Below are 16,683 nucleotides of genomic sequence, written 5' to 3'. Positions count from 1 at the left end.
GAGTATTAAACATAAAAAGTATAACAAAACTACAGCGAGTAGGTACAAGGAATAGAAAGTGTATGTACTGAATCAGTTATACATAAAACTAAGTATTATAATATTAAAGAATACTTGTTAAAATTGTTTGCGTCTTAGTAAATGTATCTAGATGCTGACTTACATTAATTTATTATATTTAATTAACACTAACTTTCACTTTTTACATCCATTGCTACATTGTTCTTAATTTATGATGCTCCAATAACATTTAATAAGAATTTAATTAGTCGTTTTAAATATTAATATTGCATTTTTACTCCACTCACTTTTCTCTTGGTCTTTGAAATGGCGTCTAGTTTAACCATAACTCATGCAAAACCAACAATATTCATAATGCTTGCTCAAGAGCTTGCTAAGCATTGCAGACTACATTGTAATTACCATGTCGCCTCCGTGTTGTCTATTGAATGTGCAGACGCAACTGACTACCGCATGTGTTTACACACTTTGCTTACCGTGCACCATGATGACACGCAGTCAACGACACTAAACGAAAGCCATTCTCTCACCGGGCCAAGGTTATACAGAAAGGGCACGGCTTTGGACATTTGGCGTCATTACTTTCCTGTATTGGGTTAGGCTTATGATTCATTGCGACATAATGTCTGTAAATTGTCGTTACTAATGTTCTTGCAGATTTGTCTCGTAACAGTCGCGAATTGTTGTACATTTGGGAGATATAAAGCAAGAGTAAATACAAAGGTTGCTGCACTATCTTAAAGGATATGTTAAGAATTAAGAAAAGAGTTCCCCAGGGTGATATCTTAGGACCTACTTTTAGACAAAGTACTTTCCCTGAGATTGCATCGTTGCATCATAATTTGCTAGTAATACTCGGTAACTATAGTGCGATACGAGTGGCTGGTTGCCCCAGCTGGTCAATTACGGTCGTTATATGGTTGCTTATGTTTACTACTGTTAAATCAAATTGTAACATTAACAGCCTTGTTAGTGTAATGGCCATAAACAGAAATGCGTACTTGCGTTTGGCTAATCAAGATAGTTTCAATAGATTAGGGAATTTATAAATAACTTAACAAAATCTGTGAAACAAATATAATTCGAAAATAACAGTTTAATTACAACTAAAATTTTTTGTTAGGGTAATCTGACAGAAATGTAGTTTCAAAGGTTATTTTCTCCACGAAACAGATATAGTACGGCCACTCCTACCAGGATTATTAAGTAATGCTCTTGTGTTGTCATTAACACTTCATGTGGATTGACTTCATAAATGTGATTTGTTTCATTTGCTTCCAACCAACTGTAATGAAAATGAAATAATCGTTTAAATTATAAGAAATCTAAATCATTTCCATAAAAAATGAGTTTGTTAACGATAATAGGCATACCTGGACTGGTATTTAGTAAATGGCTTCATGAATGAAAAGAAAATACTTTTTATTTTAGTTATTTTTTTTCACTCCACATCGTCCGTATTGTAGTGTATTGCTTTTAAGTGTACCTGGAATATGTCATTGGAATTACTTTAGATAAAAATAACTAACTAAATTCGAGCCATGGTTCGGCACGAATGAGTCGGCTCACGAGTCGATACCACGGCGTCACAGAAAACCGAAACAACGCTGGCGTTATGTGAGTGAGGTTACTGGAGGCCCTATCCTATTACCCCATTTTCCCAATCTTCCCAATCCCTGATTACGCAACAACCCTTAAATTCCAACCCTCAAAAGGCCGGCAACGCAGTTGTAACGCCTCTGGTGTTTCATGTGTCCATGAGCGGCGGGGATTGCTTACTATCAGGCGATATGTTTGCTCATTTACCGGATTATACCATAAAAAATAACTATGGTATCTAAACAAAACTTAGACAGGGATCGTCCCAGGCTATTAATCGACGAAGAGAGATGTATAATTGCATCATAGAGAGAGGAATTAATATTTTAATGTGTCAAAAAGTAAGCGTTTTAAGTTATAATACCTAATTTATTGAAAGTTAAAGTGATGGCACTTTAATTGAACTTGAAGACTATAAATAGGTCACTTTAGAATTGGAACATTACATACATACATTAACACAGGTCTTGTAGTTATTTTTATGGGTCTGGCCAGAAATCTAAATTCCACCCTTGGTCGTTACTAATTCCTATGACTTGTTACACGATCTTGCATCTGATCATACAATCACTGGGTTAGTTAAGCATGCCCTCTTAGTATTATTTCTTTAGGGAGGATTCTATCAGGACTCGGGACAGACTTTCTAACTATGTTTGCACTACATGGGGAAACAGTCTGTTTGTAATTTGCTCTTTTGCATCGTATTACCAAACGAAAAGCTCGTGTGTATAAACGATTTTTGTTACCTAATATAATATAGGAACATTAAATTCGCATGTAACGAATGGCTAACTAATTGCATTTTAAGTAGGCATGTAATATCAACATAATTTGCTTTTACTAACGGGCTATTGATATCACAACACTCAGCAAAAAAGAACATCTATACGCAAGTTTCAGCAACGTATTGTGTTGAGTTTTTGGTTTCATTTCTTTTCACAACCTACATACCCACGCATAATTGCCGGCTCCGCCACTCCGACCATCGCTCTGATCAGCTGATTGCGTTATAAGTGGCAAAGCCAAAGTATACAGAGAGCTACGCAACACGCTGTGTGCCGGGTCCCGTTCTCAAGGTCGTCCGCATTTCGTCTCATAATATTGCAAATGAATGCAATCACCGACGGTAACCATAAGCATCTATGGTGGTATTGTCTTCCTAACTATTTGAAGTTTTTTACCTAGTTCCTATGCTATCGTATAAATGAATTTTCATAGAAAACACAACGCCAAAGTCATATGTGTAAGGGTTACGTGTGTGAGGAGAGAAACAATCAGTTGTATTTTTGCGAATACAAATATGAAGACTATCACTATTAAAATTTTAAGTCCTGGATACTTACAAGTATCAGCAGTTGCACCTGCCTCGATTTCTTCTCTGCTGTCTTGGCAGTAAGGAGCACAGCTGCTTCAGCATAATCGCAAGCAAGGCTACAGCAATGGCGAGACATATTATATCTATCAAGTCGATCGGCTCGGAGCGAATGTTGTATAAACGCTCGACAATTGATTTCGAATTAGGATTTGTACTGAAATTAAACTTGAACTTGTAAAGATTTAAATGAGATCATTAGATGGTAAAAAGGGGAGTGATCACTGTGCTACACATTTTAGTTCCTAACGGTTTAAAGGCGTTGCTTTCAAGAAACTTTTAACTAGATTGAAAGCTGACTCACCATTTTGGAAACTTAAACCGTCACAAACTATGTAATCATTATAAACTTTATGTGACGTACCATTCTGATGTTTCTCCACCTTGTTGTTGTGTTGGACCAGGTGCAGGTTTATCTCTGTAAGTACAAACCATTTATTGTTAAGTAATGTGGTCCAATCACGTCACAGACCCCGTGATAGTTCCACTGCTGGACTACAGAAGCCATAATCTTCACATAAGGCAAGCGGGTTGGAGATCACAGTTTAGAAAGTGCAGTTTTATTATATGGAGTACTGCTACCCCGTGTCTGTTGAATGAGTCCCTTATAATACTCATGAGAAAAGTAGAGGTTGTGTATGTTATGGGTCTCTTGTAGATAAATAAGTGGTAAGTGTATTGCTATTATGCACGGGTATGAGTGCTATTACTGAGATATTTCGAAAAACTAAAAAAGTATCTGTATTACAATTATTTAGTATGTACTGTAAAACTGATCTTATTGACACAGCAATTCGATCTCGGTCAATCTCAGCACTATTGTGTTTTTAGGCCATGTCGGAAACTCGTCACAGAGTGACGTCATGCTGACCAGTGAGTTACGCAACAATCATAACAGCTATCTGGTCGTACGGTTAAAAAATAATTCGGCTCGCTTACGTTAGATGTATTGCCAAACTGTTGGGAGATCGAGTGCCGTTTCACAACCAACTTACTCGTACGCCGGCAATGAAAGGGCACATTGTTAGCGGTGTTATGCTCTTGATAGCCCATTATTACTGTTGCAAGTTGTTTAAATGAGAGGGTAGGGTAGGGTGATAGTAGTCATATAGTTTTAGGAAGAAACAAAAAGTCTCAACCATTTTAAGCAATTTTTGTTTAAGATTTTCATATTTGACGTCCAAGTTGCTTTCAATGCCAGGACTACTCAGTACGAGATCCATTGACCATTAGGTTTAAAAAAATAAATAATGTAATTTTGGAGTTCAATAGTTAAATCACAATAAGCACTTTCAGAGGCAGTTAGACGATTCATCTTAACAATGGAGATGAAGGAAATTGAAAAGACCATTGTAAGTACCGCTTATGTCATGGTGGTCGCGCTTAAACCTTCTCCATGTGAGAAGATATTGTTTTATGGCGGATGGCCGTTCATAGGTTTGGCCTTTTCCCCGTCATAAAAAAACTAGGGAGTGTGGGATTTTTACCTCACTAAAACCGGGGTGCTTTTAGTGAGGTAAAATTGTGTAAAATGGTGGCCACCCTCAAAACATGTAAGGGGCACTGAATCCTCTTAATAGACCTGTTACGGATCCCCACGAGGTTTAGCCTAGCCTAAGACTAAACGACAAATATATTAGTTAGTTTACTTACTCTGGCATATTTACTCCAGCCGTACACAAAAATATTTATTTCTTATTTCCAGGAGAGCAATATGTTGCCATTGTACTTTGAAACAAATCTTGAATTACACCTGTAACCAATTAAAATTAATTGCTAAATATACATTTTATTTGTACGGAGTTTTTGTCAAAATCATAGATTGATCCGGAGATTTTCTATTAGGATCGGTTTATAATATATCACTAATATTATAAAGCTGAAAAGGTAGTTTGTTTGTTGGGTATATTGTACTTTTATCTTCGGATACGAAAAATAATATTTCTATAGTACATCTATTGAGAAAGGCTGAGCAAACAGCGCGGGAGCAACTGTGTCTATTATATTTTATGCCAACACTTTTTAAAATATTTTTTGTCATACTGATATCTCTCACAGTTTCAAACGCATTGTAAGATAAGAAGTATAGGTATACAGTAATGCTACATAACGTAAAGATATTCTAGATTTGAAAATATGACACTAGGTATTGCAATTAGACTAGATCTTTTCGCTAAGACCTGTTATCTTCACCTACTCAAGTAGGACAAATGGCCCATCGTATACTTTCCATAATATGACAGACATACAGTAATAGACTTAGGGTCCGTTCACACTCAACATACTGACGTATCATCGGTCGAGTGTGAACGATTAGATATGAACCTACCCTTATTCATGAGCTTACAAATTGGTGGAGATGTCCTCAACAGTGATTGAATAAACAGCTCTATAGTACATTAGCGCCCCCTAGGAAGCAATAAAACTGGTTCTCATTGTGTGACGGTTAAAACGATGTGAAGTTCGTTATTTTGCCCGTGATATGAAACTAACTTCACACTTACAGATTAAACGTTAGTGAAAAAATATTCTTAGTATTTTGAGGTAAGGTTCATAATTACGCGACACTTCAATTCGATTCGAAGCTCCGCAAAAGATCGCCTTTTTCGACAATGATAAAAAGCTCTTGTGTTAGTTGCTTAAAGTTCATAATCGCGTGAAACTTTAATTGTGATGGGGAGTTCGATAGTCTGTTCTTTCTCCTTTCCGATTATTACCGAGTATCTCCGTTCGTAGCCGAACTGATGTAAATAAAGCCGGATTTACATTACGAAATTAATTGCATGACATTAGTTTTATGTGCAAAGCACAAAATAACTCAATGTATTGTAAAGGTAAGCGTCAACAGGCCCGCATCATACGCATCGTACGCATTCCATATGACGTCATCAGTACACATCGCATGTAAGCATTGCTAATGATGCGGTGCGTACGATGCGGATCGGAGGACGCAGTTGTATGAGTTTCTGTACAAGACAAACTAAAATTCGTTGCGTGGGATGCGTACTATAAAATTACTGATAGTATCATAAAACTAATTTCGTAAATGCTGGCTTAAGATGTACGTACATGTCTAGAAGTGTATGAATCCTGAGGACAGAAGGCGGCAGGCTTGAGTGACGATGATCAGCAGGAATGTGAAAGCCACACAAATGAATACGATCTCTATTAGATCAAAGTTATTGCATATTCCAGTTTTAGGTGGGAATCCTTTACACTGAAAGAAAGAAAAAAAATGTAAAGAAAATGGATGTTCATTTTCCTCAATAATATTATTACTTCGAAAGTTGGTGCTATGGGGAATTTAGTAATATGGGAAAACGTACGAAAATGTCGTCTTGTGCATCTCTTTTATCCGATAAAATTCCACACCCACCCACTTTTTAGGAAAGCGTAATAACGAACAACTTAGACTTCTGTATCATTCTCGTAAAAAAATACAAAGAAAAGCAAACCTCTCTTTTCTAACTAACTTTTTGTTTAGTATACTTACAATTTTAACACAAAACAATAAACTTAGAAGTTGGAACACCTATCTTCTTAATTGTGAACCACGTGATGAAATAATACGTTACAAATACATGAAGGATTTTTTTAACTTGTCGTTCGAGAAGATAAAAGAATGCTTCATGTAATTTCAGCCTATTCTGTTATAGACCAACAGGTAACATGTTCTTATTTAAAATGATTTCAAGTATTATACTAGGACTGCCTGTGACAGCAGGCCTGTAACCAAAACTAGCACAAGCTCTTATCAAATTGCACACCTGCTCCGATTTGTTTCACAGGGGCTCACCCCCTTTTATTACTGCCATCTATCAGATTTAGAAACAAAATTGAAGTTAACCGTTTCTGCAAAGCCATCTAGAGGATTTTGTAATAAAATTCTGCTCAGTGCTGTGCAATGTGAGTTGCGATTGACGGTCGAGTCCTCGGATAGGTGGCGTTGGTAAAAAAGGGGCGTTCCCTGAATCGCGGTGTTAAGATTTTCCGGCGTTTGGTTACCCTCGAGGCGAGCCTAACGTTAGATCGAGGTACTCATAAATTGGGCATAATGTAACAGATAATTTATATGCTATTGTAGTATTTTTGAACAATAGGACTGCTGTAACAGGCAGACCTATTATTAATACTTGAAAAAGTTAGAAGTCACATAAACACTTGATTAATGTGACTTATGTTATTCTATGTTGATATAGCCAGGCAGGCATACATAGAGTATTTTACGGGATATCTACCTTATATTATTAAGTGATTAAATATATTTAAGTATTAAAGTGAATTTGAAGATCTATAGGAAAAAAAATTATTAACTAGACTAGCTTAGGTCAAAGTGTTGGTGTAATATGACTGAATTACATTGCGATTTTAACAGTGTGGGAAACATAACACTATAACTAAGGAGTTATTTATCCAGTCTCCACTATCTTGGGTGATAACAGAAGTGAAGTTTTACAGCATAAAACTTTTGGAGCATGCGCACTTCCACAGCCCCAACTTCAGGCTGAAGCTATCACAGAACACGTCATCCCATTGGCCGTCCGCTTTCCGAGCGCCTTATTTAAAAAAGTAGATAACCAATTTTTTTTTGTGTGTTTTGCTATATTGGTAATGATTAAATAATTTCTCAAACTCATCAATTTAACATGTGTGTTCTTTTCTGGGTTATGTTAAGGGTCATGGATAGTCAATCCAGCTGTGTGTAGAATTCTGTACGAACTAAGTTTGCTATGCACGTAAGTTCTACGTTATTTAAAAATAATGACATAAAAAAATCATTTCACCTTCATTTTGAGTTAATTTCTTCTACTATTGCACTGACACACTTGTTTTAGAATAACGTTGGGCTGTTAGAAAAAAATACAAAAATATTAAAAAATAAAATCAGAATCATCATAAGATAAGCGAGTAAGTTGTATAATCTTCTCATAGCTTTTTTTTTATAACATTAATAAGCTAGAAGACCTAGCGTAGCTTGTTAAGCAAGCTAGGTTATTTGTGTGATACACAACCGAAGTTTGTGTTTCATACAAACTTCGGTTGTAAAGGAACTAGATGAATATTTCAATTTGAAGTACATCATCATTGTGATAGGCCTCCCCTAGTGACTTCCAGCTCGGCCAGTTGGAAGCAACCTGCATCCAGCAGCTTCCTGTGACCATTACCAGGTCATCTATCTACATTGCGTAACCTCGTCTGATTTGAATTTATTTTAAGTGTGGGGGAGCCATGCTTCGGCACGAATGGTCGGGCTCTATCGGTGTGATACCACGGCCTCACACAACCGGCTTGAAACAACGCTTGCATTGTGTGAATGCAGTTACCAGAGGCCCAATTACCCCCCTTCCCAATCTTCCTGATCCCCGATTCCCAAACAACCCTTAAATTCCTAACCCCCAAAATGCCAGCAATGCACTTGTAGCGCCTCTGGTGTTTCGGGTGTCTATGGGCGGCGGCGATTGCTGACCATCAGGTGATCCACCTGCTATTTGCCGGCTTATAGCATAAAAAATACATAATTTCTACCAAAATTCGGACAAACAAAATAAAAATAAAATAAAACTTACCACTAAATTAAATTCCTTATGACTCTGATAACATGAACGGTTATAATTGATGGCGGGAGGATGATAATATCTGGATAAAAATACCGGCACAAGTCTAAGGATTAGTTACTAAAATTAAATGTCCCCAAATGTCCTATGCAGACATCGAACAGAAACTCTCTGATGAAATAATATAAGAATACACCTGATGGTGAATTATCTCGTGGAAAAGCTGGAGAGGGTTAATATTTTGGAACTAGAAAAATATAGATAATATGTAAAATCTCGTACAGATCCTAGATCCAGAATTCTAGAAATATATCCTTGCGCAGGACTACGTATAGTAAATGAATAAGCTGCTAGTGTCGTTACGGGAACTTTATAAAATAATGTTTAACGGTTTCTTAACATGTCCTGAAAGACCATGTCATCAAAATGTAGCTCACATCTAAACACTTCAATGTTCTTTTCCTTTCAACATTCCTTGACTAGCCTCGTATGATTATAAATTTCTTGTCCCAGTAATTAAAAAAATAAAGCCACTTTACCAGCTGGCCTCTGTTTCACTTCCATTTTCATTATTTTAAGTAGTGGCCACAGGCCATACCATAATTTATTTGAAATAATATGTCCATAAATCCAAACCTTCAATAAAAATGTTTTGATTTTTGGTTCAATACGACTTTGACAGCGACACACGTCAAATTATATAAAATAAATATCGTACACGAGAGGTTTTATTCGTTTACCATTTCATTTTATGATTTTTATGTGTATAGTAGCGACATCTCTGAGTGTAACTGTGCACCACACAGCGACGTTTGACAGCTACGAAGTTAACTGAGTCAAGTTGAAAGTGATACCGATGGCGTACAGCGTCGAAATAGTGAATCTTTATCCACCAGATGTCACTAAACACAAGTTGTCAACCAGTTAAAGCTAACATTTTTCAAATAATTAAAATATAGACATAAGACAACTCTAAGTAAGAAGTAAAATAAGGCATTGAAATTGAAAAATGAATGTATTACTACCAAACGTAGTACTTGTCGCCAAGCATAGGTTGCTAGGTTCGTCCCTTGGGTGTAAACAAGACAGGTGGATTACCGAGTCAGTCCAACACACACCGCAAACGATAACGGTTGCATTGACTGCGCGCGCGCTCACCGTCGGTACTTTAAATTCAACCGGAACGAACCGATCTTTATTCGATGAACTTACTCGTATATAATGACTTTTAATGTGTTCTCTAAACAATGTTCATGCACCAATCTGAAGAGGCTCCCGGCCAACTGGACGAGGGGTTCAGTAGACCAGTGGAGTCCATCATGAGATGCGAAGACTTCAAGAGCAACTTCGCGAGGAGGCTGTCCAACCGATACTCTTCGAGGTCGGCGGTGGTCACCAAGAGGCAGAACTCGGTGAAACTCCGTCCTCCCAGGCAAGAGGCAGTGGACGATGTAAGTGCAACTTCCCCATTACTATTTTGGCGATGTTTATTTATTTTTATTTCAACCATTGTGCTGAAGAAGGTGAAAGTATTTAGTATGATATTCAGAGCGCAAACTTGATTCTTTATCGGGGTTTTGTATCGTAAATTAATTTTGCATTTCCTACTTATATATCTGCGATGCGTGTTTGTTTACAATCAACGCGGCTGCGGCTGCGGCTGGCAATTACTTTTACTATTATTTTCTCTGTTGTATTTACATTAATTTTGTTGCACTTGGTTCACGTACAGTGTTCACTGTTACAGTAGAATAGCATGTTTAGTATATTTTCATTCAATTAGCTGCACGACATAGTTTTTGTAGGAGTTCAGTTCAGTTCAATGGTGCCAAAAGAATCGAAAGTAATTTAGTACCAGTACGGCAGGATCTCCTTACCGGTGGGTGTGATGAAAGAGTGAGAGTGGAGTGTGGGCTTCGTTGTCATTGGCTAATTGTAGTGCAAATTGTTTCAATGTATCACTTCGATAGATTCATGCAATTATATTTTTAAATATGTATTTTATTTATACAGTTACTTAACTTGACGTAGCACCTTAAACTACCCTTACTTATACTGATAGGTGTCACTTATAGGTTGACGACCAAAAATGACGTTGAATGGCATCTATTCTCAAATTAAGGGCTTAATAAGGACCTTATCCACTTGGTTGATTAGTATAGTAGACAACACGTTACAATTTGGCTAATTTTCTACGTTTACCTACGTCACATTATTATCCGTCAGCGACTAAGAGAAACTCATCCAGACTGGGGTGGTTTTTAGTCAGTATAAAGATCATGATACTCCTTCTCGCCTCGTCTAAGGCAGGAGAAGTCATTGGATGATTTTCTCCCCTCAAAAAAAAAGACATTGCGAAATCCTTAAATGTCGCTATTACTTGGTTCCATTGGTCTGTGTATAAAATATACAAAACCAGCGTCTTCATCTACGTCGCTGTCGGATTAAAAGTGGCCTATATCTTTTCTCAGATGATAACGTACCCCTGTTCCAAATTTCACCTCAATCCCTTCAGCTATTTTCACGTGAATGAGTAACAAACAAACGAACATACAAACTTTCGCATTTATAATAGAAGGATGCATCAGCGTCCCATGAATCCGGTCCCATTTGTCGAAGCCGGAAACAGGTACAAATATAGGGGAAACACTTGTCATTTAGAATAACCATGTTTACCATGAGAAACATATACCAATACATAGCATTTCATTCCTTCTAACATATAATATATGATTTTATGTGCTCGTTCTATGTAACATTTACTTTTCACTAAGTAGACATAAATATTGTGATTATGTTTCATGGTTGAATTGTCGCTAGACAAATGTGCAGAGGGGTGCAATTTTTACTAAGTTGTAGTTTATTGTTTTGGCCCCTTTTTATGGTATAAGCCGGTAAACGAACTGATAACCTGATAAGCAATCGCTGTCGCCCATGGATACCCAAAACACCAAAGGTGTTACAAGTGCATTACCGGCCTTTTGGGGTATTAGGAATTTAAGGGTTGTTGGGGAATCGGGGATAGGGAAGATTAGGAACGGGGGTAATTGGACCTCTGTTAGCCTTATTTATACAACGAAACACAACGCAAACGTTTCATGTCAGTTTTCAGTGAGGCCGTGGTATCACTCCGTTTGAACCGTGGCCCATTGCTGCCAAAGTATGGCTCTCCCAAATATAAAATGTTATTGCAGATACGCAGTCTGAAACATTAGTATGTTCCAACTGGTCTAACCTTTTTTTAACACTAGGATATTTCTAGTAGGTATATTTTTCTTTGTGAAACGTGCACACAATATTTATAGATTTTCGTTGAGTTACAAAAGGCAGATAGTACTTTTAATTACTAAGCATAAGTCTCCTTCTGTCCTGGGTCAAAATCGAAACCTGTTTGTAGGTGCACTTCCGACATCATTTTAGAAGTAATCATTTAAAAATCATCCCAATTAAAATATTTACTAGTAATTAAATATCGTAATTACCTATCTCTAATTTGAATTCTAAAACACATGTCCTAATTCTTCTATTACGTAAAGACACATTTTCCTCAAAAACTAGTTTAGTTTTGACTCAAAGAATTATTAAAACGTAAATAATTATAAGAGTCTTAGAAAAAACATCTTCTAAATGGTTTTACCTACTTTTACTGCTGTTCCAGTGACCTTCCGACCGGTCGTAATGATACCTTTGTTTGTATGAAATTAACGGTTACATGTAGAACATACATTTTGTATGACAAAAAACTGTATGACGTTGATTTCCAGACTTCAACAACAATGGCATACAAAAACGTTAAGCCTGAGAAATAAAGTTGTTTTGATACGAAAAATGTAAAGATTGAAAGTGTTTTCACTTAAAGAATTGCTTTATTCACACAAATGGGCACAAAAAGTATTAAAAATATGTAAAGATACGTTATTGTCAGGGTTTTTGAAAGTTGACAATGACATGACCTTCGCACAAACTGACCAATGCTCATCAGTATCATCAGCGGTCTCTATATTTATTTGAGGTTGAGGATAAAACATTACTTATTTTATGTTATCGGCTTACACACGTAACTGTTTGATGAGGAACTCGACTAGTTTCAAGCTATGCTAGAGGCTCATATTCAGCAGCAATCGGCGACCCACGAAGCGATTGTCGCGCTGCTACTCGATAACATAATAATTAATTTAGTATATCTCACGAAACTTATAATAAAAAAATCAATATAATACTTATAAAACGTTAAAATTACGGTAAAGTTATTGTAAAATTTCAATGCACCGATTTCATGGTGAATTTCTGATATCACCGTTAACGGAATTTATGAAATTCTTATCAGTTTCTAGTTATACATTACAATGGGCGAATCTACCCGTGAACATTTGAGATTTGTTCCACCATTTTTGTGATATAAATGCAATTATCGGCAGCAACCAGGTTATCAACACTGATAGTACGTGGTTATTGCAGCCTGAGTCAGCTGCTGCGCCAGTAGCATCACAATCGCAACGCTCAACATGTAGACAGACTTTTCATTTAAATGCGCTATCGCTTGCCAAGCCTTCCCTACCTACCATGTTTATCCGTTTGGTCTTTATCTTGTTTAGTGGTAAGCTATGATTCGGCCTACAATGGAGCACGTCTGTCCAAAAGCAAACTATTCTACGCGAAGTTTGGAGACAACTAGGTTAAAACCCCACGGAAAATAGAGTATTTAGAGTAAAATCCATTATTTTACGTTATAGTTTTTGGACTATTTACTCAATTGAACTTCGTAGGACAGACAGAAAGACGCGATACAATCATCAGGTCTAACCAGCTCACCAAAGTAAAGAGAAGTCTTCAATCGTAAAAGACGGTCACTCACCACGCCGCCTGTCAGTATCAAAGGTACAAATAAACAATACACGTTTTATCGTGACTGGATGCAAAGCCCATATCCATATTTTGGAAGGTTCGGAACCTAATCACGTAGCCAATCTAATTAATATTCTAAATGAGCGTGCCTTAAGGTGGTATTCACCTTTCGTGTCAACTGCGTTCTATACTATTGATATTGTTTTGTTTTTTGTTGCGATGAGACATGTCAATGTAGATTTCACAGACCTTATAGATAGATACTTTTGTATCTTTAACTGAGTTCAAAAATAGAAAGGGTACCGTACCAATTCATCTGAATATATTTTTAATCATTTACGATCAATTTTTGGTCCTTCTGTACAAAAAAAAACTATTGTGAATATTGTGATACATACATTTCACAGAGACCGGGCAGCAGTATTTTTTGATATTTTTTAAATATTTTAAACTGAGATCTTCCAACCGCCTGACAAGCGTTGAGGTTCTTTCCAATATGCACAAGTTACAAGCTTTGCGGGTCAGGGTCCATATAAAAAAGATCTCTTCATAATGTCTGGGGTGATAGCTTTTCTCTGGTAGACCAAATAGTTCTAACCTAAACAAAGTACATATTGAAAATGATGGTGATACATATTTGTTAAGATGTTTCGATTGCCTTTACACATCATCATTTAAATAATATTGTTGACCTATATAAAAATTTACTCTTTACTGTGATTAGTTGGAGAAAATATCTTGTACGAGTACGTCGGTGTTATGGAGCTGATTTAGTTTAACCTGAAATTTTTGTATTGTATGATTACTTAAATATATCTGTCATCTGTATTTTGTAATGAATTCATTGTCTAAACTTCAAAGGTTTGCAATGAGAGTCTTAAGAATTCCTAATTCACAATGTGTTGTTCCATCATTGAGCGATGTTGTCATATTCTGTAATACGTTGAATCATTGTGTGCTTGCAATGTTAGTAATTAGTGTTTTGAGATGTAATATAGAACCATTGCAATGTTGTACCGGTACAATTATAGTTACAATTCTGTAATAAACACATTGTAACTTCGATTTTAATGTGTTTTCATCTGATACTTATCAGATCTTCCTGCTCTTGTCAAATGTATGTATCAAATAATGTAGGTATATGTTTGAAAAACAAGAATTTGAGAACAGTTGTTTGTTAATACGCTGTCTCTCTTGCAGATTCGGTTAGAGTCCAGGCTATCTGGCTATAGGTTACCGGGGCTCCGGCTCAAATCAGGAGAAGGAACGGTGGTTTTTAGTCAGTAAGAGTCTGACACTCCCTCTCGTCTCACCCTGGACGGGAGAAGTCATTGGATGATTTTCCCCCCTCAAAAAAAGGCTGTCTGGCTATCGGTAGTGGTTGCATTTCTTAGTGCGCATTTTACCTGCACGTGTAAAAATTCTAAACTTTAACAAATAATTTTAAAGTGTAACATTTCCTACTCTCCTCATTCTATCTAGAAGACGTTGTTAACTCCCATACTATTATGTGTTTGTATGTCTCAATTAATCTATTGTCATACTTTACATTCATTTCTTCCTTTCATTAAATTATTTGCATTTCCAATTAGTATTATTATATTCCTGACTTTTCTTATTTCCTGTTGTGTTCTCATCATAATAATAATAGATGACATCTTATTTTTCAAAACCCTTTTATTCATATCTTCATATAATCCATTCTTCTTTTGTTTGTTTATCTCTTTCCTTTTATATGTAAACATTGGAATACTGCAAATAACTGGAATACCACGCTCTCTTTTCATTTCCTATAAAATAAATAAGTACATACTTAGTATTATTAACATGAGCTATGAAAAAACATTGGGCCATCAATATTTGATAGTGGCTGTTGTTATTTTGGGGTTAGTAACAAAAACAATATACCTGCATAATAATATCATCAAGAGATTGTCTTTTTTATTCACGTGCCATTTTATTTTTTTGAAATCTTCTTCATTTTTCGATTTGAAATCTGGATCAGGAACAGAAACAAATCTCATCTTCTAATATTAAAGTTATAACAATTATAAATTATATGAAACCATATAAAACAAAATAACTTTGTCTAAAATATAATTGTAATATTTTAACTATTAAATATATCCATCTTCCATATCTTTGTTCTATAAATACCCAACTTTATTGCCTAGTTATGAGGTTGCAATTTTCATTACCAATATTTTTATCGATACATCGAATGTATGCCGTCTGGTAGCAGCTGTCATCGCCTGACACTTACTTGCATTAGCTGAACTGTTTTTGTTCTACTTCGTGAAGTCTTTCGTCATTCTATTAGCAGTCTCCTGTTGATGCTCTGGTTTCCTTTGCTCCACTCAATATAATTCAATTCGTCTGTTTTGGATCATCGTAAACGAAGTATATGGCATTTTCTTCCGCCGTATTTGTTGTAGTCTTTTTTTCATACACGGATTTAAAATATTTTTTAGTGAGCGTTCAAAAGATTTTGGTTAATTTTACGGGTCATATATACTATTAGGTTGTGTGAAATCTGAGACCGTTACAGTTTTTTTCTTTGAGGTACGCTAGTCAGTAGTCTTGTCATATTACGATTATACCCAGGCCTTTGCTATCAGATATTTTGATACCTATTTCATAGGAACAAGACAAAACAACACACAGTATGTCTAACTTTGTTTTAAAGAGAACTAGTTTACAGTAAAATGCCACAAACTACAGAAAAAAGAAACAATAGTGTGATGATGATATCTATCGCGGTGAGTTTGACCTTTTAAGAAAAAGGGCAGTGAGAATATTAACAGTAACTGTGGGTAGATTGTTATAATTTCAACCTTTTATATTTACCGTTGTCCGCATTTTTTTTTACCTGCTAATGTGCAGTTAATTCAAGTTAAGTAATTGTCATTAACAGCAAGCGACAGCCCTTTTTTAATGGTGGAAAATCATTCGATGACTTGTCCGACCTTGGGTGAGGCGAGAGGGAGTGTAAGACTCTTACTGACTAAAAACCATCCTGTTCCTACTCCTGCTCTTTGAGCCGGAGTCCCGGTAAACCTGCTAGGTAGTCTGCAGCTCCGGGTCGGGCATCAGCCCTAAAGGACAGTCAACTGGTTGACATGGATTCTCCTTTTGCTATGCTAAGAATGTTTGCTCAAGATTGCCCAAGATTGCAGGTTGGAGATCACAGTTAAAAAGTGGATGCATATTAGAGAGCGCTACTGCTCTGTATCTGTGTGAATATGTAGCTCATAAGTCTAATCGTACAGCACTCACGGGAAGAGATGTGGT

General features: G+C 36.3%; 2 protein-coding genes across 2 annotated transcripts in view; one reads left to right on the top strand and one right to left on the bottom strand.

Annotated features, from left to right (window-relative positions):
- LOC118263381 (alpha-tocopherol transfer protein-like) overlaps positions 1 to 16,683 on the bottom strand; it is an 82,395-nt gene that overhangs the window by 16,690 nt on the left and 49,022 nt on the right. The window lies entirely within an intron of this gene.
- The window catches only part of LOC118264829 (uncharacterized), a 34,720-nt gene continuing 27,672 nt past the window's right edge, over positions 9,636 to 16,683 (top strand). The window contains exon 1 of the mRNA XM_035577489.2: positions 9,636 to 9,998. Within this exon, the coding sequence (XP_035433382.1) occupies positions 9,795 to 9,998 (204 nt within the window). The 5' untranslated portion in view covers positions 9,636 to 9,794. The remainder of the gene's footprint in view (positions 9,999 to 16,683) is intronic.

This window comes from Spodoptera frugiperda, chromosome 25, assembly GCF_023101765.2.
Source record: "Spodoptera frugiperda isolate SF20-4 chromosome 25, AGI-APGP_CSIRO_Sfru_2.0, whole genome shotgun sequence".
NCBI classification, from domain to species: domain Eukaryota; kingdom Metazoa; phylum Arthropoda; class Insecta; order Lepidoptera; family Noctuidae; genus Spodoptera; species Spodoptera frugiperda.
The sequence above is the reverse complement of the archived record's forward strand: the minus strand, read 5'-3'. Positions and strand labels throughout refer to the sequence as shown.